General features: G+C 37.1%; 1 protein-coding gene across 9 annotated transcripts in view; it reads left to right on the top strand.

The window, feature by feature from the left end:
• The window catches only part of mark4b (MAP/microtubule affinity-regulating kinase 4b), a 50536-nt gene that overhangs the window by 15968 nt on the left and 16662 nt on the right, over positions 1 to 17906 (top strand). For 8 of the 9 annotated variants that reach the window (XM_067364766.1, XM_067364773.1, XM_067364765.1 and 5 more), the window contains 5 exons: positions 14251 to 14299; positions 14903 to 14968; positions 16456 to 16526; positions 16743 to 16799; positions 16962 to 17198. In XM_067364766.1, the coding sequence (XP_067220867.1) occupies positions 14251 to 14299; positions 14903 to 14968; positions 16456 to 16526; positions 16743 to 16799; positions 16962 to 17198 (480 nt within the window). Of the gene's footprint in view, positions 1 to 14250; positions 14300 to 14902; positions 14969 to 15915; positions 16119 to 16455; positions 16527 to 16742; positions 16800 to 16961; positions 17199 to 17906 lie in introns of those variants that run through there. The other variant, XM_067364772.1, reaches the window with a different exon arrangement.

The following is a 17906-nucleotide window of genomic DNA, read 5'->3' on the forward strand; positions in this document are numbered from 1 at the left end:
TCAACAAACGGCTGGTAGGAACTACAACAAGCTTCTTCCTGGGTTGGTGACATCACTAATCCTCAAATTTACATAAACCCCGCCCCCGAGAACACGCAACAAAGGGGGTGAGGCCATGTTGGGCCAGGAGCAGCAGCTCATTTGCATTTAAAGGAACACAAAAATGGCATGTTTTTGCTCACACCCAAATAGGGGTAAATTTGACAATCTATAATAAATCATCTGTGGAGTATTTTGAGCTGAAACTTCACAGACACATTCTGGGGACACCACTTTTATTACATTATTAAAAGGGGCATTATAGGTCCCCTTTAAACAACAATGTAGGAAAATGTATCATGGCCATATTCCAGGATGACAAAGTCAAGGCTCAAACTGTGAAGGGATGGTTGGGAGGGAGCATGAAGAATCATTTTCACACATGAATTTTCACTCCTTAATTTCATTGAAAGTCTTTGGGATGTGCCGGAGGAGACTTTACAGAGTGCTCACCTCTTGCATTTTCAATACAAGATTTTGAACAAAAATTGATGCACCTCTTGATGGAAATAACATCACAACATTTATTTCCATCAGTTTTTAGTCAAGATTAATTATGAATATTAATTAATTATGATTTTAAGCCTTCACAATGACATCAAAAACTATGGTGATGATAGACAAGCTCCTACATGTAATCAAATCCTCAAGATTGTGGACCAAATCTAAAAATTGTGTGCCTCTCTTGATGTCTATGGTGGTTACGGCCCTGCTCCCAATTTGCAGTGTCATGTTTAGTGCATATCAAGAGGTTTTGTTAGTCTGATGTGGCACAGCACTGGAGATCTTCCAGCAGCCTCCTTCTCCTTTCTTCTCCGATCTCCTCTCTGTTTAATCCTGTTTAGAGATGGAGGGGGGCAGAGCACAATCAGCTGACCATGAACTTTCCCAGCAGCTGGATTTCAGAAGGGCCGGGAAAGACATGGAATTTGCCTCTAACAACGTGTGTGTGAGGGTTGGGGTGTGATCATGGAAGTATGGGTCATCATAAGAGCACGGTGTTACTATAATAATAAAAAAAAAAAAAACCTTCAGGGAGGGTGACGGGAGTTGGCCCGTGGGTGATGAAGGGTAGAGGGGGTTGGGTGTCCCTCATTCAAGTCCCTTGCAGCCAGGAGTGCCGTTCCAGACATACGAACAATGGGGGCAACTGAGCCCGGAGGGGGTGGGGGACTCCAGAGGGGCCGTAGCACAGGAGCAGAGATCCTGAGAAAGCAAGCTTGCATACAAGAGAAGTGAGGAGTGTCTATAACACAATATCAGAAAGGGAAAAAGCCCTGACTTAACATGGTTTGGTTGGCAACTTTAAATGTGTTGTTAGATCATTGAATAATTTGCATTGTACAGTCTTGAAATGACTGTAAATGTAATGATGTATGACTATTATTGTATCAAAGAGAATGAATAATGAATTATTATTGATGATTGACTCCTCAGTCCCACAAAATACTAGGGATGCACCGATACCATTTTTAAGGACCGGGTACGAGTACCGATATACTGATACCAATGCCTATACATTTATTAATATCTTCTTCTTTTTTTGGTGATGTGGCAGTTTTTCAAGCACAACACAGTGAGACTAATGAATGTAGGACAGCTTCTTTATTATTACTCCAATGAAAAAAGTAATAATTTGTCATTTAAACTTAAAACACAAATTTCAGTGTCCAAATACCTTCAAAGGGCATAATTATCAAAATCATAAAAAAAACATCGTCTTTTTAAACCTGCCTTTCAAAAAGTGCTAAACAAATATTACAGAACAAATGTTTATGAAATAACACTGTGAACCAATGTGAAAACAACCTAGGGTGACCAGATTTCTCATGGTGGAACACGGGACGAGTGGGAAATATGGCCATGATATGAGAAATTTTATTTCACCATGAGACTAAATCCATGGATACTGGCACATATCGGGTTTTCACCCACCTGTTTACGTCCACTTAAGCCATAACGAATGTATTTACATGAAATACTCCACTCGATGGACATTTTGACAACTATTTGTGCATTTGACCATTCTGGCGCAAGGAGAACTGATCGCGCGCTGTCTGAGAGAACTGGGATCGCGCGCAAGAAAGAGAGAGAGCACACGAGAGAGCATTTCTGGTCTGTGTCATTCAGCGTGATTTGCATGCAGTTCGCAATGTGTGGGTGGTCAACAATAATTTTGAAGTATTTCCACACCCCTGAGGCAGACATTTTTCTGCTGCTGCCATTGGTGTCTCTGTGCACGTAAAATTCTGTCAGTTATGTCACGTGAGGTATCAGTCTTTGCTATCGGGGGTATTTTTATGATTATGAGTACAAGTACATGAGCTTGGTATTGGGCCCGATACCGATACTGGTATTGGCATCGGTGCATCCCTACAAAATACAATTATTAGTAACTTCAATGTCTTAAAATCTTTTCAGTTTAGTGCATATTATCCATGTATGTGGTCATTATAACTGTTAAATCATTAATGAGAGCAGTTGCTGGAAGAGCGCTAACAGGCAGAGCCAGATAAACTCCAAAGAGAAAAGTAGATGAAGTAAACTTGACATTTATGAGTCACACTGGGGATGCATCACTGCCTAACACTTCAAGATTATTTCTGATCAACTCCAAATACTTATGGATTACTTATGTAAGCTCCATCAATTATGAGATTATCACTATTTCTGGCACTGTAGGGCATTGTGTGTTGTATGTATCTAGGACAGTGGTTCCCAAACCTGGTCGTGGAGTAATGCCAGCACTGCACAGTTTAGATGTCTCCCTAATCAAACGCACCTGATTCAGCTCATCAGCTCATTAGTAAAGACTCCAAGACCTCAGATGAGTGTGTCAGATAAGTGAGACATCGACTGTGTCCAAAAACGTAGGCAGCTAAGTTGTTGCCTCGCTGCCTTATTAAGCATTGACTTTGTAGGCAGCATTTCCACACAAAAGTACCTCACAAAACTGATTTCGGAGAGTCTTCTGAGGCAGCGTAACGGTTTAATGATCTACAGCAAAATAGAGCAAGCTTTGGTGATAACTAAGCAAATATTTAATTACTACAATAGTCATTTCTCGCTAGAAGTGGTATCAGAAATGGATAATGTTGGTCAAAAACGTACATTTACAACCCAAATTCTGGAAATGTTGGGACATTTTTTAAATTTGAATAAAATAAAAACTAAATGACTTTCAAATTTTATGAGCAAATATTTTATTCACAATAGAACATAGATAACATAACAAATGTTTAAATGGAGAAATTTTACACGTTTATCCACTAAATGAGCTCATTTCAAATTTGATGCCTGCTACAGGTCTCAAAAAAGTTGGCATGGGGGCAACAAATGGCTGAAAAAGCAAGACATTTTGAAAAGATTCAGCTGGGAGAACATCTAGCAACTACTTGCTAATTGCTACTTGCTACGTGCTAATTGATATCAGGTCTGTAACATGATTAGCTATAAAAGGGATGTCTTAGAGAGGCAGAGTCTCTCAGAAGTAAAGATGGGCAGAGGCTCTCCAAACTGTGAAAGAGTGCGTTAAAAGATTGTGGAATACTTTAAAAACAGTGTTCCTTAATGTCAAATTTCATCATCCACAGTGCATAACATCGTCAGAAAATTCAGAGAAACGGGGTGAAATCTCTGTGCGTAAGGGACAAGGCCAAAGACCTTTATTGGATGCCCGTGGTCTTCGGGCCCTCAGATAACACTGCATCACTTATCGGCATGATTGTGTCAATGACATTACTAAATGGGCCCAGGAATACTTTCAGAAATCACTGTCTGTAAACACAATCCGCCGTGCCATCTGCAGATGCCAACCAAATCTCTATCATGCAAAAAGGAAGCCATATGTGAACATGGTCCAGAAGCACCGTCGTGTCATGTGGACCAAGGCTCATTTAAAATGGACTGTTTCAAAGTGGAAAAGTGGTCTTGTTGGAGATCATGGACGTTCCAGCGAGTTATTAGTATTCAGTTCAAAAGCCAGCATCTGTAATGGTATGAGGGTGCATGAGTGCATGCGATTTGGGCAGCTTGCATGTTTTGGAAGGCACTATGAATGCTGAAAGGTATTTAAGGTTTTAGAGCAACATGCTTCCCTCCAGATGACGTCTATTTCCGGGAAGGCCATGTGTATTTCAGCAGGACAATGCAAAACCACATACTGCAGCTATTACAACAGCATGGCTTTGTTGTAGAAGAGTCCGGGTGCTGAATTGGCCTGCCTGCAGTCCAGGGCCCGTATGTATAAAGCCGCTCAGAGTAAAATTTTAGACTTAAGTGTGTCAAAATTCTAAGAATAATTCTACTCTTATTCATAGACTTAAGAATAAGTAGGATTTATAAAAGTTTAAGTGTTAAGAATTTAGGAGAGCTGGAGAGGTCTCCTTACCTAGTTAGAAGTAACAAGATGGCAGCAAAGAAGAGGAGACACACGCTTTCCAATGAAGATATGATTCATTGGAGTGATGACATGGAGTTGATAAAACAATATAAACTTGATTGACGATTCTTTTTGTAACTGACATAATAAGAAATGTAATAAATTACATTAATTTAAAAGTTAATAAATATTAATACACTATATTAAAACAATAATTAGTAGGTTTATTAAACTTTCAGACGCCAGATGTCACAGAATGGAAAGCACAGGATTGTGGGACATTAATGGCAGCGAAGAATACATCTATGCTGCCTTCAAAAAAAAAAAAAAAAGATCAAGTGAAGGTATCTCAGCAGGCAGGAAGTGATGTTAACTGTGGATTCGGACGTGCCTTAATGTCTTCCTACCTTGGAATGCATTCAACAATTTCTTCTCTTGCAAGTCAGTGTCGGTGTAACCGCTGGTTGCAGCAAAGGATGAGGAATAGGATCTAATTGCAAGCAGTGAGGTTTATTTAAAGACTTAAAGACCTTGAAACACACTCTTGGCTAAGGAAATACAAACAGAACAACCAGGTATACACAGAGAACTGACAATGGAATTGAACAAACACAGGGCTTAAATACACAGTGAACAGAAGATCTAACGATACTAATTAACAAGACACAGCTGAACTCAAACACTAATCAAATCAGGAACCATGACAACAAACAAGTGGTGGGAAACTGAGAACAAAGGGGAACATGTGACCAAAGAATAACAAACTCTAAACATGAACTAAGCAGAACAAAACTCAGACTGTTACATTCGGAGACTAAAATCTCCAGAGACCATGTATCAGTTTCCACAAAAATATTAAGCATCATAACTGTTTTCAACAATAATAATAATAAGAAATGTTTCTTGAGCAGCATATCACAATATTAGAATGATTTCTGAAGGATCATGTGACACTGAAGAAGATTGGAGTAATGATGCTGTAAATTCAGCTTTGCCAACAAAGGAATACATAAATTACACTTTAAAATAGAATTTAAATAAAATATTAATACAAAATATTAAAATATTAATTCAAAACGGATATTTCAAATTGTAGTAATATTACAATATTACCATTTTTACCATATTTTTAATCAAATAAATGCATCCTTGGTGAGCATAACAGACAAAAAAATTCCCCAAATTGTTTTTTTACCTACAGTAATTGTGCAACTTTATGATATTAAACATTTTTTATATAGAATATAAAATATATTATTATTATATATTTATATTAACATTATATATACAAATTGTGAGCAAATGGAGACCAGCAGAAAGTTTCCCCCTCCTCAGATGTTTCTCCTGAGAAAAAGAGCCCAACACTCTCAGAGAACGTCTCAGCAATGTCTCAGACTGTGCTCAGATTTGCAAAGATACCAAAATCTGCAGTCAAAACTCTATCTGATAGAAGTCCAAATGATCATATATTTTATAGTATGTTTTCATTTCTCCTAAAGAATTCAGACCAAGCTGATGCATGCATTAAAGACAGCTGAGATCTCCAATTAATCTCCAGAGCTTTGAAAGAGCACTGAGCAATAAAATATTCCTTTGGGATGTGCCCCCTCACTTTGAGCGGCCATGAGGCTTCTGGGTACACCGAAGTTTTTCTCTGGCACTTCCTGTCCTGATGTTCAGCCCCCCCAGAGGCAGCTTTGACCTGAGCTGTTGGTGTGCCCTGATGAGACCATCTGCTTTGCTCTCTGTGGTGATCCAGCTCTCTTTCTCTCTCTGTCACTCACCGGGCTCCAGATCAATGCTAGGGAAATGGCGTGGGCATGGACTATTGCCTGGGAGCCATAGGAGTACTTTGAAATCCTGAAGTGTTTCCTTTGGTAAAATCACTTATATATGTGAATGAGTCACTTTATTTGCAATGTTTCTCGATACTCTCGCTGTTTTGTTTTCACATCTCAATGGCAAATTCTTACAGGCTTCGGCTGACTGCTTGTTTGTGTGTTTGTGAGATTGACCGAATGTTAGACATCTTTAGGTGAGACTAAGATGGTGTACAGAGAATGACAGGCGACTGCGGCCATATGAGAATGCCATTACTGACAATCACTCTGAAAAAAACTATCCTATGGGAACAGCATGAGCCAAAGATGATTCTTCTAAGTCTTGCAGATGTTTTGTAGAATATGCAGCGATGCAGAACTGTTCTTTCCCTCTTGAGAGGCTCTTACAATGTCTTCAGATTGGATAAAATCAGACTTGGATAAAATGTGGCACCCATGTAAGCACCTTGTCAAAGACTTCCAAAATGTGATCCAGTTTAAAGATTCTGAACTGTCTCATATGGATGTAAGATTCAATCAGCCATTGTGTTGCATCTCTCCATAATATTTAAAATGATAGTTCACCCAAAAATGACAATTCTGTCATCATTTATTCACCCTCAGGTCATTATTTTAGTATCATTGATATGCTATTATAGATTTTGTTCGTTAGTTTTAGTAATTTTGCTGTGTGTTTTGGTCATTTTTTTTAAAAATGTCTGTAAAATTTTATAATTTGTATTTATTTGTTTTAGTTTATTTAGTTTTAGTTATTTTAGTATGTTAAACTAAACAAAAAAGTGAAATAAAATATAAATTATATAAAACACTGTTCCAAACCTGGTGGTAACAATACTGTTTGGACCCCAACGTTCTAAGTATATTATTTTATGTTCCACAAAAGAAAAAAAGTCATACAGGTTTGAACGACGTGAGAATGAAAAAATGATGAGAGAATTTAATTTTTTTGGTAAATTATCCCTTTAATTGTGGAATTATGCAACAGTGATCTGAGGAAAAATATAATTCACATGCTAATATTCATTGTTATAGCTATTATTTGATGTCAGAAGTGTTGCGTGGGCGTTTTTGTTCTCTTGCTCAGACATGCAAAAATGTCAAGCCTCCGATTTGCATATTTCACCCCCTCTCAGTGGAGCAGTTGGAGACGGTGTGGAAAGAGGACGGCCTGGACAGAACCAGACACAGATGAAAAATGATTCCCAGTGGGATGTGGACGGCTGTGATGTGCTGATGTCTGACTGATGAGCTTCATAAGGGCAAACTGAGGTTATTCGACACTTTCAGTGATCTGATGCATGAAGAAATATGCCTAATACTGAAGGATTGCCTCAGTGTAAAGTGACACACCTTGTCTTAACACCAGATGTGAGGAGATTAAAGCTATCTCTTCCATGTAAATCTAGGTTTTTGTGTATGACAAGCAACGGGCTAATGGACATTATATTGGTTTCTTGGTTTTTACTTCTGAAGTGTCACTCAATGAAATCTTATAGGTCCAAAATCCTGCTTCATTACAGAAGAAAGTTGGTAAAGTGTTATATATTTGTGCAAATATTTTACGCCAGACTGCTTGAGGGTCACAAATGAGGGTCAGTAATGCTAAATTTGCGCAAAAGATTAACATGACGGTACATGTTAGTCAATGAGTTTAATCTAGATAACTCCACAACAACTACATAAATGTATCCACTAACCATTCAAAAACATCCAGTTGCATTCTAAAAGTTGTCTCTCCATCAGTGTCGGACTCGAACAATGTAAGGTTGAACACTGCTACTGACAATTTCTGAAATTTTGGCTGCATGAGATTCTCCAGTTTTGTTGTTGTTAAGTATCCGAAGCATGAGCTGTTAAAGCTCCGCCCTCTTCTAGAAAGGGGGCCAGGAGCAGCAGCTCATTTGCATTTAAAGGGAAACAAAAACGGCATGTTTTTGCTCACACCAAAATAGGGGCAAATTTGATAGGCTATAATAAATTATGTGAGGTATTTTAAGCTGAAACTTCACAGACACACTCTGGGGACACCAGAATTATTTGCGTTCATTAAAATAAAGTTTAAATAAAATATAAATATATGATGAAAAATTTAACTTAAACTTAGTTTATTTCAGTTTTATTTTTAATTTATTTCTAGTACTAAAATTATTCAAACTAAATGTGAAATAAATAGTAGAAATGTAGAAATAAAAAAAACTCGACTTTACATCACAGTGCCGGTTTATATTTCACAATGTGACTTCATTTCTGTAACCTAACAATCTTTCTGTTTTTATTTTTTTTACTGTGATGCATAAAGAGGTGTCTCTACATGTTTGGACTTGATCTCTTAAACTTTTCTACTCTAGAGTTTCTGTGTTTTTGGCGTGAATGCTCACTGTAAACCCTCCCATGGGTATTTTGATTATTTTCGCTTGTGCATTTCTTTATAAGTATGATAACTTAACGGCAAATGTACAGTTATGGTTTTTGCTCTTTGCATCTGTAAATGCTGCTCAATCAGGCTCCCAGCAAAAGGCCTGGATTAACTGGTGAGAGGCCTGCAGTGGGGTCAAGGTGAGGTGGTCCTGCGCAAACAACGCTCTGGGCTCGACAAATGTTTGCGTCCAGCACCACCAACATGACCTCATTCACCCACAATGCCATCCAGAGGGAAACTGAGAAGGAAAAGAGATCTTTTGTAAGCAAATTCTTCTCTCTAAAAGAAGAAAAAAGGAAGTAGATCAATTCAGGGTTTGATTACCACTGTCTGGAAGTCAACAACATGAAAAATGGAAAGTAGAAACAGGAGAGAAGGGTAGAAACAGAGTAGTAATGTAGGGGCAGAGGCAGGTTTTACATCAGGTGCAGAGGGAGCGTTGCCTGACTTAGGGGGTGAGATAAGTCCCTGCTTTAATACCAGGTCACCATAGCAACGGTGACGTGAGGCCAGAGCCTGGGAAATGAACCAGGAAGTCCTGTCTTTGAGGAAAAGCAGGAGAGATGCATGAGGAAAGAGAGTGAGGGAGGGGCTGGATTATCTGATGGTTATCTTTAGGGCTCAGGTGAACAGCTGATGTGCAATTCAATTATAACCACTCTCAAGGGGCCGTTCGTGTATGTGTGTGTGTACCAGGTGAAGTTTGATGTTGTCTCAGGATACCCCTGGTGTCATGTGATGATTCATCTTGAATGACTGCTCATAAAAGCAAAAGAAATACACTTCCACATTCCAAATTGAAAAGACAAGGTCACTTATGCATGTTGCAAAAGATCCTATTCTTATGTCTTATTTACAGAAAGAAATCTAAAAAAACAACAAAAAAAAAACATCTGTAGAACAATATACTGTAAATGTACAACATATGGTTTGGGGTCAGTAATATTTTTTTTAAAGAAATTACAGGTTTTATTCAGTAAGGCCGCATTAAAATGACCACAAATCACAGTAAAGACTTTTACATTGTTACAGTATTTCTGTTTTAAATAAATGCTGTTCTTTTGAACTTTTTATTCATCAAAAAAATCATGTTGGTCATGATTTTCACAAAAATATTAAGCAGCACATCTAATTCACCATTGATAATAACAAGAAATGTTTGAGCAGCAAATCATTATTTAGTGATAATTAAAATCATCCCTTTTTTAATAACTTAATGTACTGTTTCTGGTCTTATTGTGATCGATTGATCAATGCATGCAATTGAACAGTTATTTGACCTTGATGTTGACATTTTTACTATAAAACAAAACAAGTATTTGCATTTTTGCATTGCTTACCTGCTGGTTCACGGGATATATTGAACTTTTAATGCACTTGTGAAAACAGAGGCACACTGGAGTTAATTCGAGACAAATAACCTGTGTATAATAGTGATGTAACAGCTCTGTTTTGTTTCAGCACTTAGTCTCTGTAACAGAAGGGATGAGAAAGTGGATTCGATTTCCTTTTCTGTGTACAGTGATTGTGCTGCTGGCTCAGAGTCTTTCGCATTAGCAGGGTCATTATGTAACCTGTCTGCCTTGATCAGTTCAATTCGCATTTGAGAGCATCTGTGTTTGTGTGTGCCAGTCGTACATGCGTAAAACAAACAGATTAGTGACCTTAAACAGATGCTTACTGTTGGTGTGTCCCACCAGAACCGCATTCGCTATAGTACCTCAAATTTTGCCTTTGTGTTTAAAGTGAAGTGCTTGACTTCTTCTGAAAATGTAGAAATCAAAATTGTATTTCATAATTTCTGTCAGAATGTACACGAGAAACCTCAGTTATCATAATCTGTCCAATTCATGTTGTCAACTCAACTCTTAAAAATATATTTTTTAGTACTGTAGCGTCTAAAAACTAGTCCTACTTGCTTTTGACACCATGTCAAGATCTTTTATCTCTTTGACTTTACCGAACAGGCCTTGTGTTTCTCAAAATACATGCAATGGCAATTTGATCTTAATGTTATCTGGAGTGTGTTTGATGTATAAAGGGCAAACCTGCTTCTGTACCGGTTTTGTTAGAACAAATTATGCCCAAAGGTAGGCGTATGTGCATCGAGAAGCAAAACAAAACTCCTCGGGGGGCTGTCAGCATGCAGACAGTATAAATCTAGAGAGAACTTCACTGGAATTCCTTCCAGCCAAATATAAAGCCGTATGAGGTCGTATGTCTTGAAAAGGCCTTTCAGAAGAGACAGAAATACGAACGTTTTGGAAATTTAGTCATCAAAATAGGCCTTCATTATTCAAAAGCTCTACTAGCAATCAAGAAATGTAGGTAATCATTAGCTTTTTTCCCAAAACCTACTGAGTGGCCTTGCTGCCTGCTGTCTACTTGGGCAGCTGCCTTCTAAGGGAGCATCCTATCCTTCATACGACCTAATACATGACTGATTTGGAGTGCTCCACATAGGAAACAACGCAACTGCATAGCACACAAATAACTCTCTACATATGAGACTTGATTCACAAATAACCATATTAGCATGTTGCTAAGCTAACAACGTGATACTGTGTATGTAATCATAAAAATACATAGCACACAAATATTGGGTAAATTTTGGCTGAACTGTTTTTAACATAGTTCTGAGTACTGCAATCCTAAGTTTTAAACAGCTAATGGGACACTGTTAACTAAAACTAAAACCAAATATTTCTTTTGAAATTCAATTAACATTAACTGAAATATATATATATATATACTGTATATAAGACATTTTTTTCAGATAGTTGCCAATTTTCATTTAGTTTATTTACCAAATTAACTAAAACTGAAATAAAAAACTAAACAGATATACATCTCAATGGTACTGAAATAACACCTTTAATATTATATAATTATAAAATACATATCACACAAGTATTGAGTAAAATAAAGTTTTAGGCTGAATATATAGTGTATGTATATTTAAATTCTAAATTTCTCTTTTGCGGTTTTTTTTTTTTTTTTTTTTGGTCACACTTTAGATTAGGGTCCTCTTCTCACTGTTAACTAACCATTAACTATGACTTTTTGCCTCAAACTTCCAATTACTGCTTATTAATAGTTAGTAATGTAGTTGTTAAAGGTGCGGTAGAACGTGTTTTCAAAAGATGTAATATAAGTCTAAGGTGTCCCCTGAATGTGTCTGTGAAGTTTCAGCTCAAAATACCCCATAGATTTTTTTTTTATTAATTTTTTTAACTGCCTATATTGGGGCATCATTAACTATGCACCGATTCAGACTACGGCCCCTTTAAATTCTCTTGCTCCCCCGCCCCCGGAGCTCGCGCTTGCATTGAACAACATAAACAAAGTTCACACAGCTAATATAACCCTCAAAATGGATCTTTACAAGATGTTCGTCATGCAACATGTCTAATCGCGTAAGTACAGTGTTTATTTTGATGGCTATGCTCCGTGGCTAATGGCTAATGCTACACTGTGGGAGAGATTTATAAAGAATGAAGTTGTGTTTATGAATTATACAGACTGCAAGTGTTTAATAATGAAAATAGCGAAGGCTCTTGTCTCCGTGAATACAGTAAGAAACAATGGTAACTTTAACCACATTTAACAGTACATTAGCAACATGCTAATGAAACATTTAGAAAGACAATTTACAAATATCACTAAAAATATCATGATATCATGGATCATGTCAGTAATTATTGCTCCATCTGCCATTTTTTACTATTGTCCTTGCTTGCTTACCTAGTCTGATGATTCAGCTGTGCAGCTCCAGAAATTAATACTGGCTTGTCTAATGCCTTGAACATGAGCTGGCATATGCAAATATTGGGGTCATACATATTAATGATCCTGACTCTTACGTAACAGTCGGTGTTATGTTGAGATTCTCCTGCTCTTCGGAGGTCTTTTAAACAAATGAGATTTATATAAGAAGGAGGAAACAATGATGTTTGAGACTCACTGTATGTCGTTTCCATGTACTGAACTCTTGTTATTTAACTATGCCAAGGTAAATTCAATTTTTAAATCTAGGGCGCCTTTAAGTTTAGGCATTGGGTAGGATTAAGGCATCTAGAATATGGTCATGCAGAATAAGCATTAATTTGTGCTTTATAAGTACTAATAAACAGCCAATATCCTAGCAATATGATAATAAGCAACTAGTTAATAGTGAGAATTGGACCCTAAACTAAAGTGTTAGCTTTTTTTTTACAGAGCTCATCACAGTGCATTCTGAATACGTAGGATTCTGTCTTAAAAGGTTTCCAAAACTAAGTATAAGAGCATAATTAAGTTGTCTTTGTGTTGAGAGGGCATGTGATTCCTCAAAACGCTGCCTCTGTAGGCTTTGGAACAGAGCCACTGTGTTCATAATCATTGTGTTTATACTGCTCTGAAAAGTAAACTTGGCCCGATTTCGTATCAGTTTGTTGAGCTTTGTGTTGTGATGCTTTTTGTCAACCTATGATTGTGGCCCAGGGGTGGAAAAGTGAAGCAGCACAAGCTCCTGAATTGAAAGCGAATGGAAAATGGAAACTAACTGATGGGACGCACAGAGGGCAGTGAATGAGGACAAAAACAGGACAAATGAAAACATGGCCTCTTTCTCTCTCTCTATTTCATTTGGACTTTCTCCCAGGGTGACTGAGTGTGTTTGGGAAGAATTAGCTCTAACGGTGTCGTGTCTGTCAGCCGTCGACACATGCCGCTTATTATGAGTTTTCATTCTCTTTCCTTTACCTTCCCTTTCTGTTTGTCAGACTCATGTGCACTCGTAATCTTCATGACTCTTTGTCTTTTAGTCACGCTTTTTCTTGGTTCGTCACTTCTCTCTTTAACTCTGTCTCTCCGCCCCTCTCCTTTTGTCATACAAGGTCCTTGCAGCAATCGAGTTCTGCTTTCAAACAGCAGACGGTTCTCACCCACCTTGTTTGTCATTTCATCCTGGCCATTAGCTTCTTAAACTTGAAGGGATGGTTCACACAAAAATGAAAATACTGTCATTATTTACATTAAGGAAATGTTACAAATTGGGAAGGATTCTTTGTGCATAACAGCGATTCAACCTTGTACCTCAAGACCATGATTCTCAGCAGCAGACACACTGCAGCATAGCTCTGATGTCCTAGACAACAGAAAGAAAGATTGGTCACAAGATGGGTCTTTTTTTGGCTTGATCCCTCTTCCGTTCAATTTAACTGCTGTTAGAAGGACAGGCTGGTCTGCGAGCAGGCGGCACCATGGGTTGCATCACAGAGAGTGTGGGCTGTGTTTTGTATTTATCATGGACTTTGGTGTAAATGGTATTTATGGATTTGCACAACTGATGAATACCCATCTGTCAGTCTTTGAAGAGTTATTGCGGCTTCCGTTTTATTAATATAATCAATAAAAGCATGTCTGACAGAGATGACTTTATCAACCACTAAACATGACTGAATAAGGGATCCAAAATTTATTTTTGAGTGATATATTACGAATTATAATACTCTCCATGTTCTTGTTGTTGTATAAACAAAAATTATAGCTGATTTTACTGATTACATTCTCTTTTTATCTTTTCTCAGCTCTTTCGAGAGGTACGGATCATGAAGGGCCTCAACCACCCAAACATAGGTCAGTATTTTAGATGCTTTTGAGTAAAAATGTCTTAATTTCATCCTTTTCATCCATATTGACATTCTGAGGTCTCTCAAAACACACTCTCTGAAGTTTATATTATCTGCATCTGAAGCAGTGTTGTTTTAGTATTATGTACTATTTATTAATATTTTGAATTGGCTTTTATTTTCATTTTTCATGTTTTCAATTTCATTTAATTGAAGTTTAAGTAATTTTGTTATGTACTTTTGTCATTCCAATGTTTTTTTTCATCTATTTAGCTTTATTTTTATTTCAGTTTTAGTAACTTTAGTACTTCAACTTATTATTTCAGTTAGCTGACAAGGAAACCTTTCTATTTTTCTAAGATTTTTGTCTAATATGTATATATTTTACTTCATGTTGGACTGTTGAATTTCTAAAATGACAGAAAAAAAAACATGACAAATCTGGTGTGTCATATTTGAATATTTGCTAGCACAAATGAGAAGACAACATTTTGAATAAATATAGATTTCAATTATTTGCTGAATTTACATTTTTAGGTTTTCCCTGAACCAATCATATAACAACAATTGGTTGGTCAATACACTTATTACCTTTTTCTCATATCTACAGTTCAACTCTTTGAAGTGATCGAGACAGAGAAGACACTGTACCTTGTGATGGAATACGCCAGTGGAGGTATGATTCCTCCCCGCTTCAACATACACACATGCTTCCTACATGTACACATACTCTAATGCACAATGTTGGAGAGCATTGCTTAAAAGTAGCAAATTACATTATTGTGTAAATCTTGATAAAAGTAAATATTATTTTTGCTTTCTCTCTCTCATTTTCTGTATGTACCATCAAGCTTTGATAAGTTTCTACATGAATGATCACATGTGTCTCCAGTCTTTATTCGTGCTCAAGCGTAAAAATGCATGTGTGCGACTGTCGCGTCAATCAGACTCTGCGCTGAATGCAGCTGCACAGGCTCTTCTATAGGTTTCATGTGCATTCACTGAAGCCAGGCCCACACAGCTCAGCAATTAGAGCGATTTGCAGCTAGTAAAGATGCTCATAGTCAAATCAGGCTTATTTTAACTTTAGCAGATCCCATTCGTGGCGCTTGAATCGGCTGCTCTCTTAATGAATCACGTTTCCACTCCTAATCTATCTGATGCACGTGCCAGCGTGTGGACACTGATGTAAAGCGGTAGCTTGGAAATGGATTATTTATATGTGAACATTAATTTATGAAATACTCATTTAAAGGATTTGTTCACTTCAAAATTAAAATTTCCTGATAATTTACTCACCCCTGTGTCAACCAAGATGTTTGTCTTTCTTTCTTTAGTCAAAAAGAAATTAAGGTTTTTGAGGAAAACATTTTTCTCCATGTAGTGGACTTTGTGTACAATGTGTACACAGTGTACCCCAGTACAATGTGCTGAAATTGCAGTTTCAGTGCAGCTCCACACGATCCCAGACGAGGAATAAGTGTCTTGTCTAGCAAAATATGTCATTTTCTAAAAAAATAAAAATGTATATACATTTTAATCAGAAATGCTCATCTTGCAGTGCTCTGCGATCCCCCACGCATGACGTAATCACGTTGCAAAGGTCACACGTGACACGTGGAAGTACCACGGTAGGGCGAAAAAAACTCCATCTCATTTTGTCCTCCAACTTCAAAATCATCCGACATTGTTGTTGTTTTTTTGTGTAAAAGGCTTTGCACATTCGCTTTGTAGAGACTGGATCGGTACTTCCGTCTACATCACGCGTGACCTTTCCAACATGATTACGTAATGCGGGGCGCATTGCAGAACAGTGGTAATTCTGTGTGAGCTAATCCTTTACATTTGTTTTAATAATATCAATAATAACTGTTAAATTCAATGTTTAGCAAATCTCAAAATAAAAATGTGTACTGTACACTATAATGTTGTGATGCCTATTCACTTGTAGCATTTAAAATGATTGATTTTTAGATTCATTTCAATTGAATTTTGGACTTTTTATTATTGGCTGGTTTACCAGTTATCAGGTAAAATAAATGAAAATAAGTCAGATTTATGTCATGTTAAGATTTGTTTCAATAATTTCCTTGGGGAAGAGTTGATTGAATTTTTTTATGAATCATTTTGGCCAATATTTTTAATATATTTCCTCTGTGACAGGTGAAGTATTTGACTACCTCGTATCTCATGGGAGAATGAAGGAAAAGGAGGCACGTGCTAAATTCCGGCAGGTAGGACATATCATAAATTAATTCTATAAATCTATATCTATAAATCAAAAACTTGTTCACCTTTAATACAATAAAAATCTGAGCGGTGCATAACCAAGCTCTATTTTCTGGTTTTGGTGTGTTAAAGATGCTATAAAAAGTTTATGCTCATAAAAATGTAGCAGGTTTGTTTAACTTCCTATTTCAGAGATGTTAGTGTCAGTGTTTCCCTTTCAGATCGTGTCTGCGGTTCATTACTGTCACCAGAAGAACATTGTTCACAGGGACTTGAAGGTTATTGTTCTTTCTCATGACTTATACATCCTTTTATTACCTCTGGAGCTTTCATAAAAGAGTAAAGGCTACACACTTTGCTCTCTTTTAAAACACCCTCAAAGCATAAAACTATTAAATTCCTGCTCATGGTCATATACCCCATTCTTATACCTCACTCAGGCGGAAAACCTCCTGCTTGATGCAGACTCCAACATCAAGATTGCTGACTTTGGCTTCAGTAATGAATTTACGCTGGGCAGTAAACTGGACACGTTCTGCGGCAGCCCGCCCTACGCCGCCCCAGAGCTCTTTCAAGGGAAAAAGTATGACGGGCCTGAGGTAGACATTTGGAGTCTGGGGGTTATCCTCTACACGCTGGTCAGTGGATCACTGCCCTTTGATGGACAGAACCTCAAGGTAAATTACAAAGTATAATATATGAAACGAAAGAAAGAAATGCTTTGTAAAAGAGTACAGGGATCATTTCCTGATTTGCATGTCAAAAATGCCATCCAACAAACATGTTTATCTAGATATTCACTTTCGTTTTAATGTTTTTAACATTAATAGGTAGGAATGCCCCAATAATAAAGTTATCGCTGATAATTAAAGCCAATAATTATTTTTACATTATGGCGGATCATCAATAAATGTCATTATTAACATTCTGCACTATTCTGTGTAAATAAATGAAAAATAAAACACTAAAAAAACAAAAACATGCTACAAGTGAATTTAAGCATCAAAACACATATTGTCTATATTTTAGTCATAGTAAAAAACATGATTGGTAGATCAAATTAATTTTGACTTTATTAAATATTTCCCACAGTGTGCTTCAACTTTAATTTTAAAGACATTTTTGTTTACTTTTGTAACAAACTTTTTAATAAGTCTAGTCACCACTAATATTCAGTGTAAAATCTCTTTTGTATCATTTCCAAACAGTTTTATGGCAACATTTTGAGACATTTTCTAAGGCCCCTCACGTGCATCAAGTGCTCTTATGACATGCTTTGCTCTCAAGTAATGTAGGTCAAGTGAGCTGCGATTGTTACTCTGTACCGTGGGGGCGATTCGGTGGCTGACTGGTTCAGAATAAGATTAGGTGTTGAATAGAAGTAT

The sequence above is a fragment of the Chanodichthys erythropterus genome, chromosome 17, assembly GCF_024489055.1.
Source record: "Chanodichthys erythropterus isolate Z2021 chromosome 17, ASM2448905v1, whole genome shotgun sequence".
Taxonomy (NCBI): domain Eukaryota; kingdom Metazoa; phylum Chordata; class Actinopteri; order Cypriniformes; family Xenocyprididae; genus Chanodichthys; species Chanodichthys erythropterus.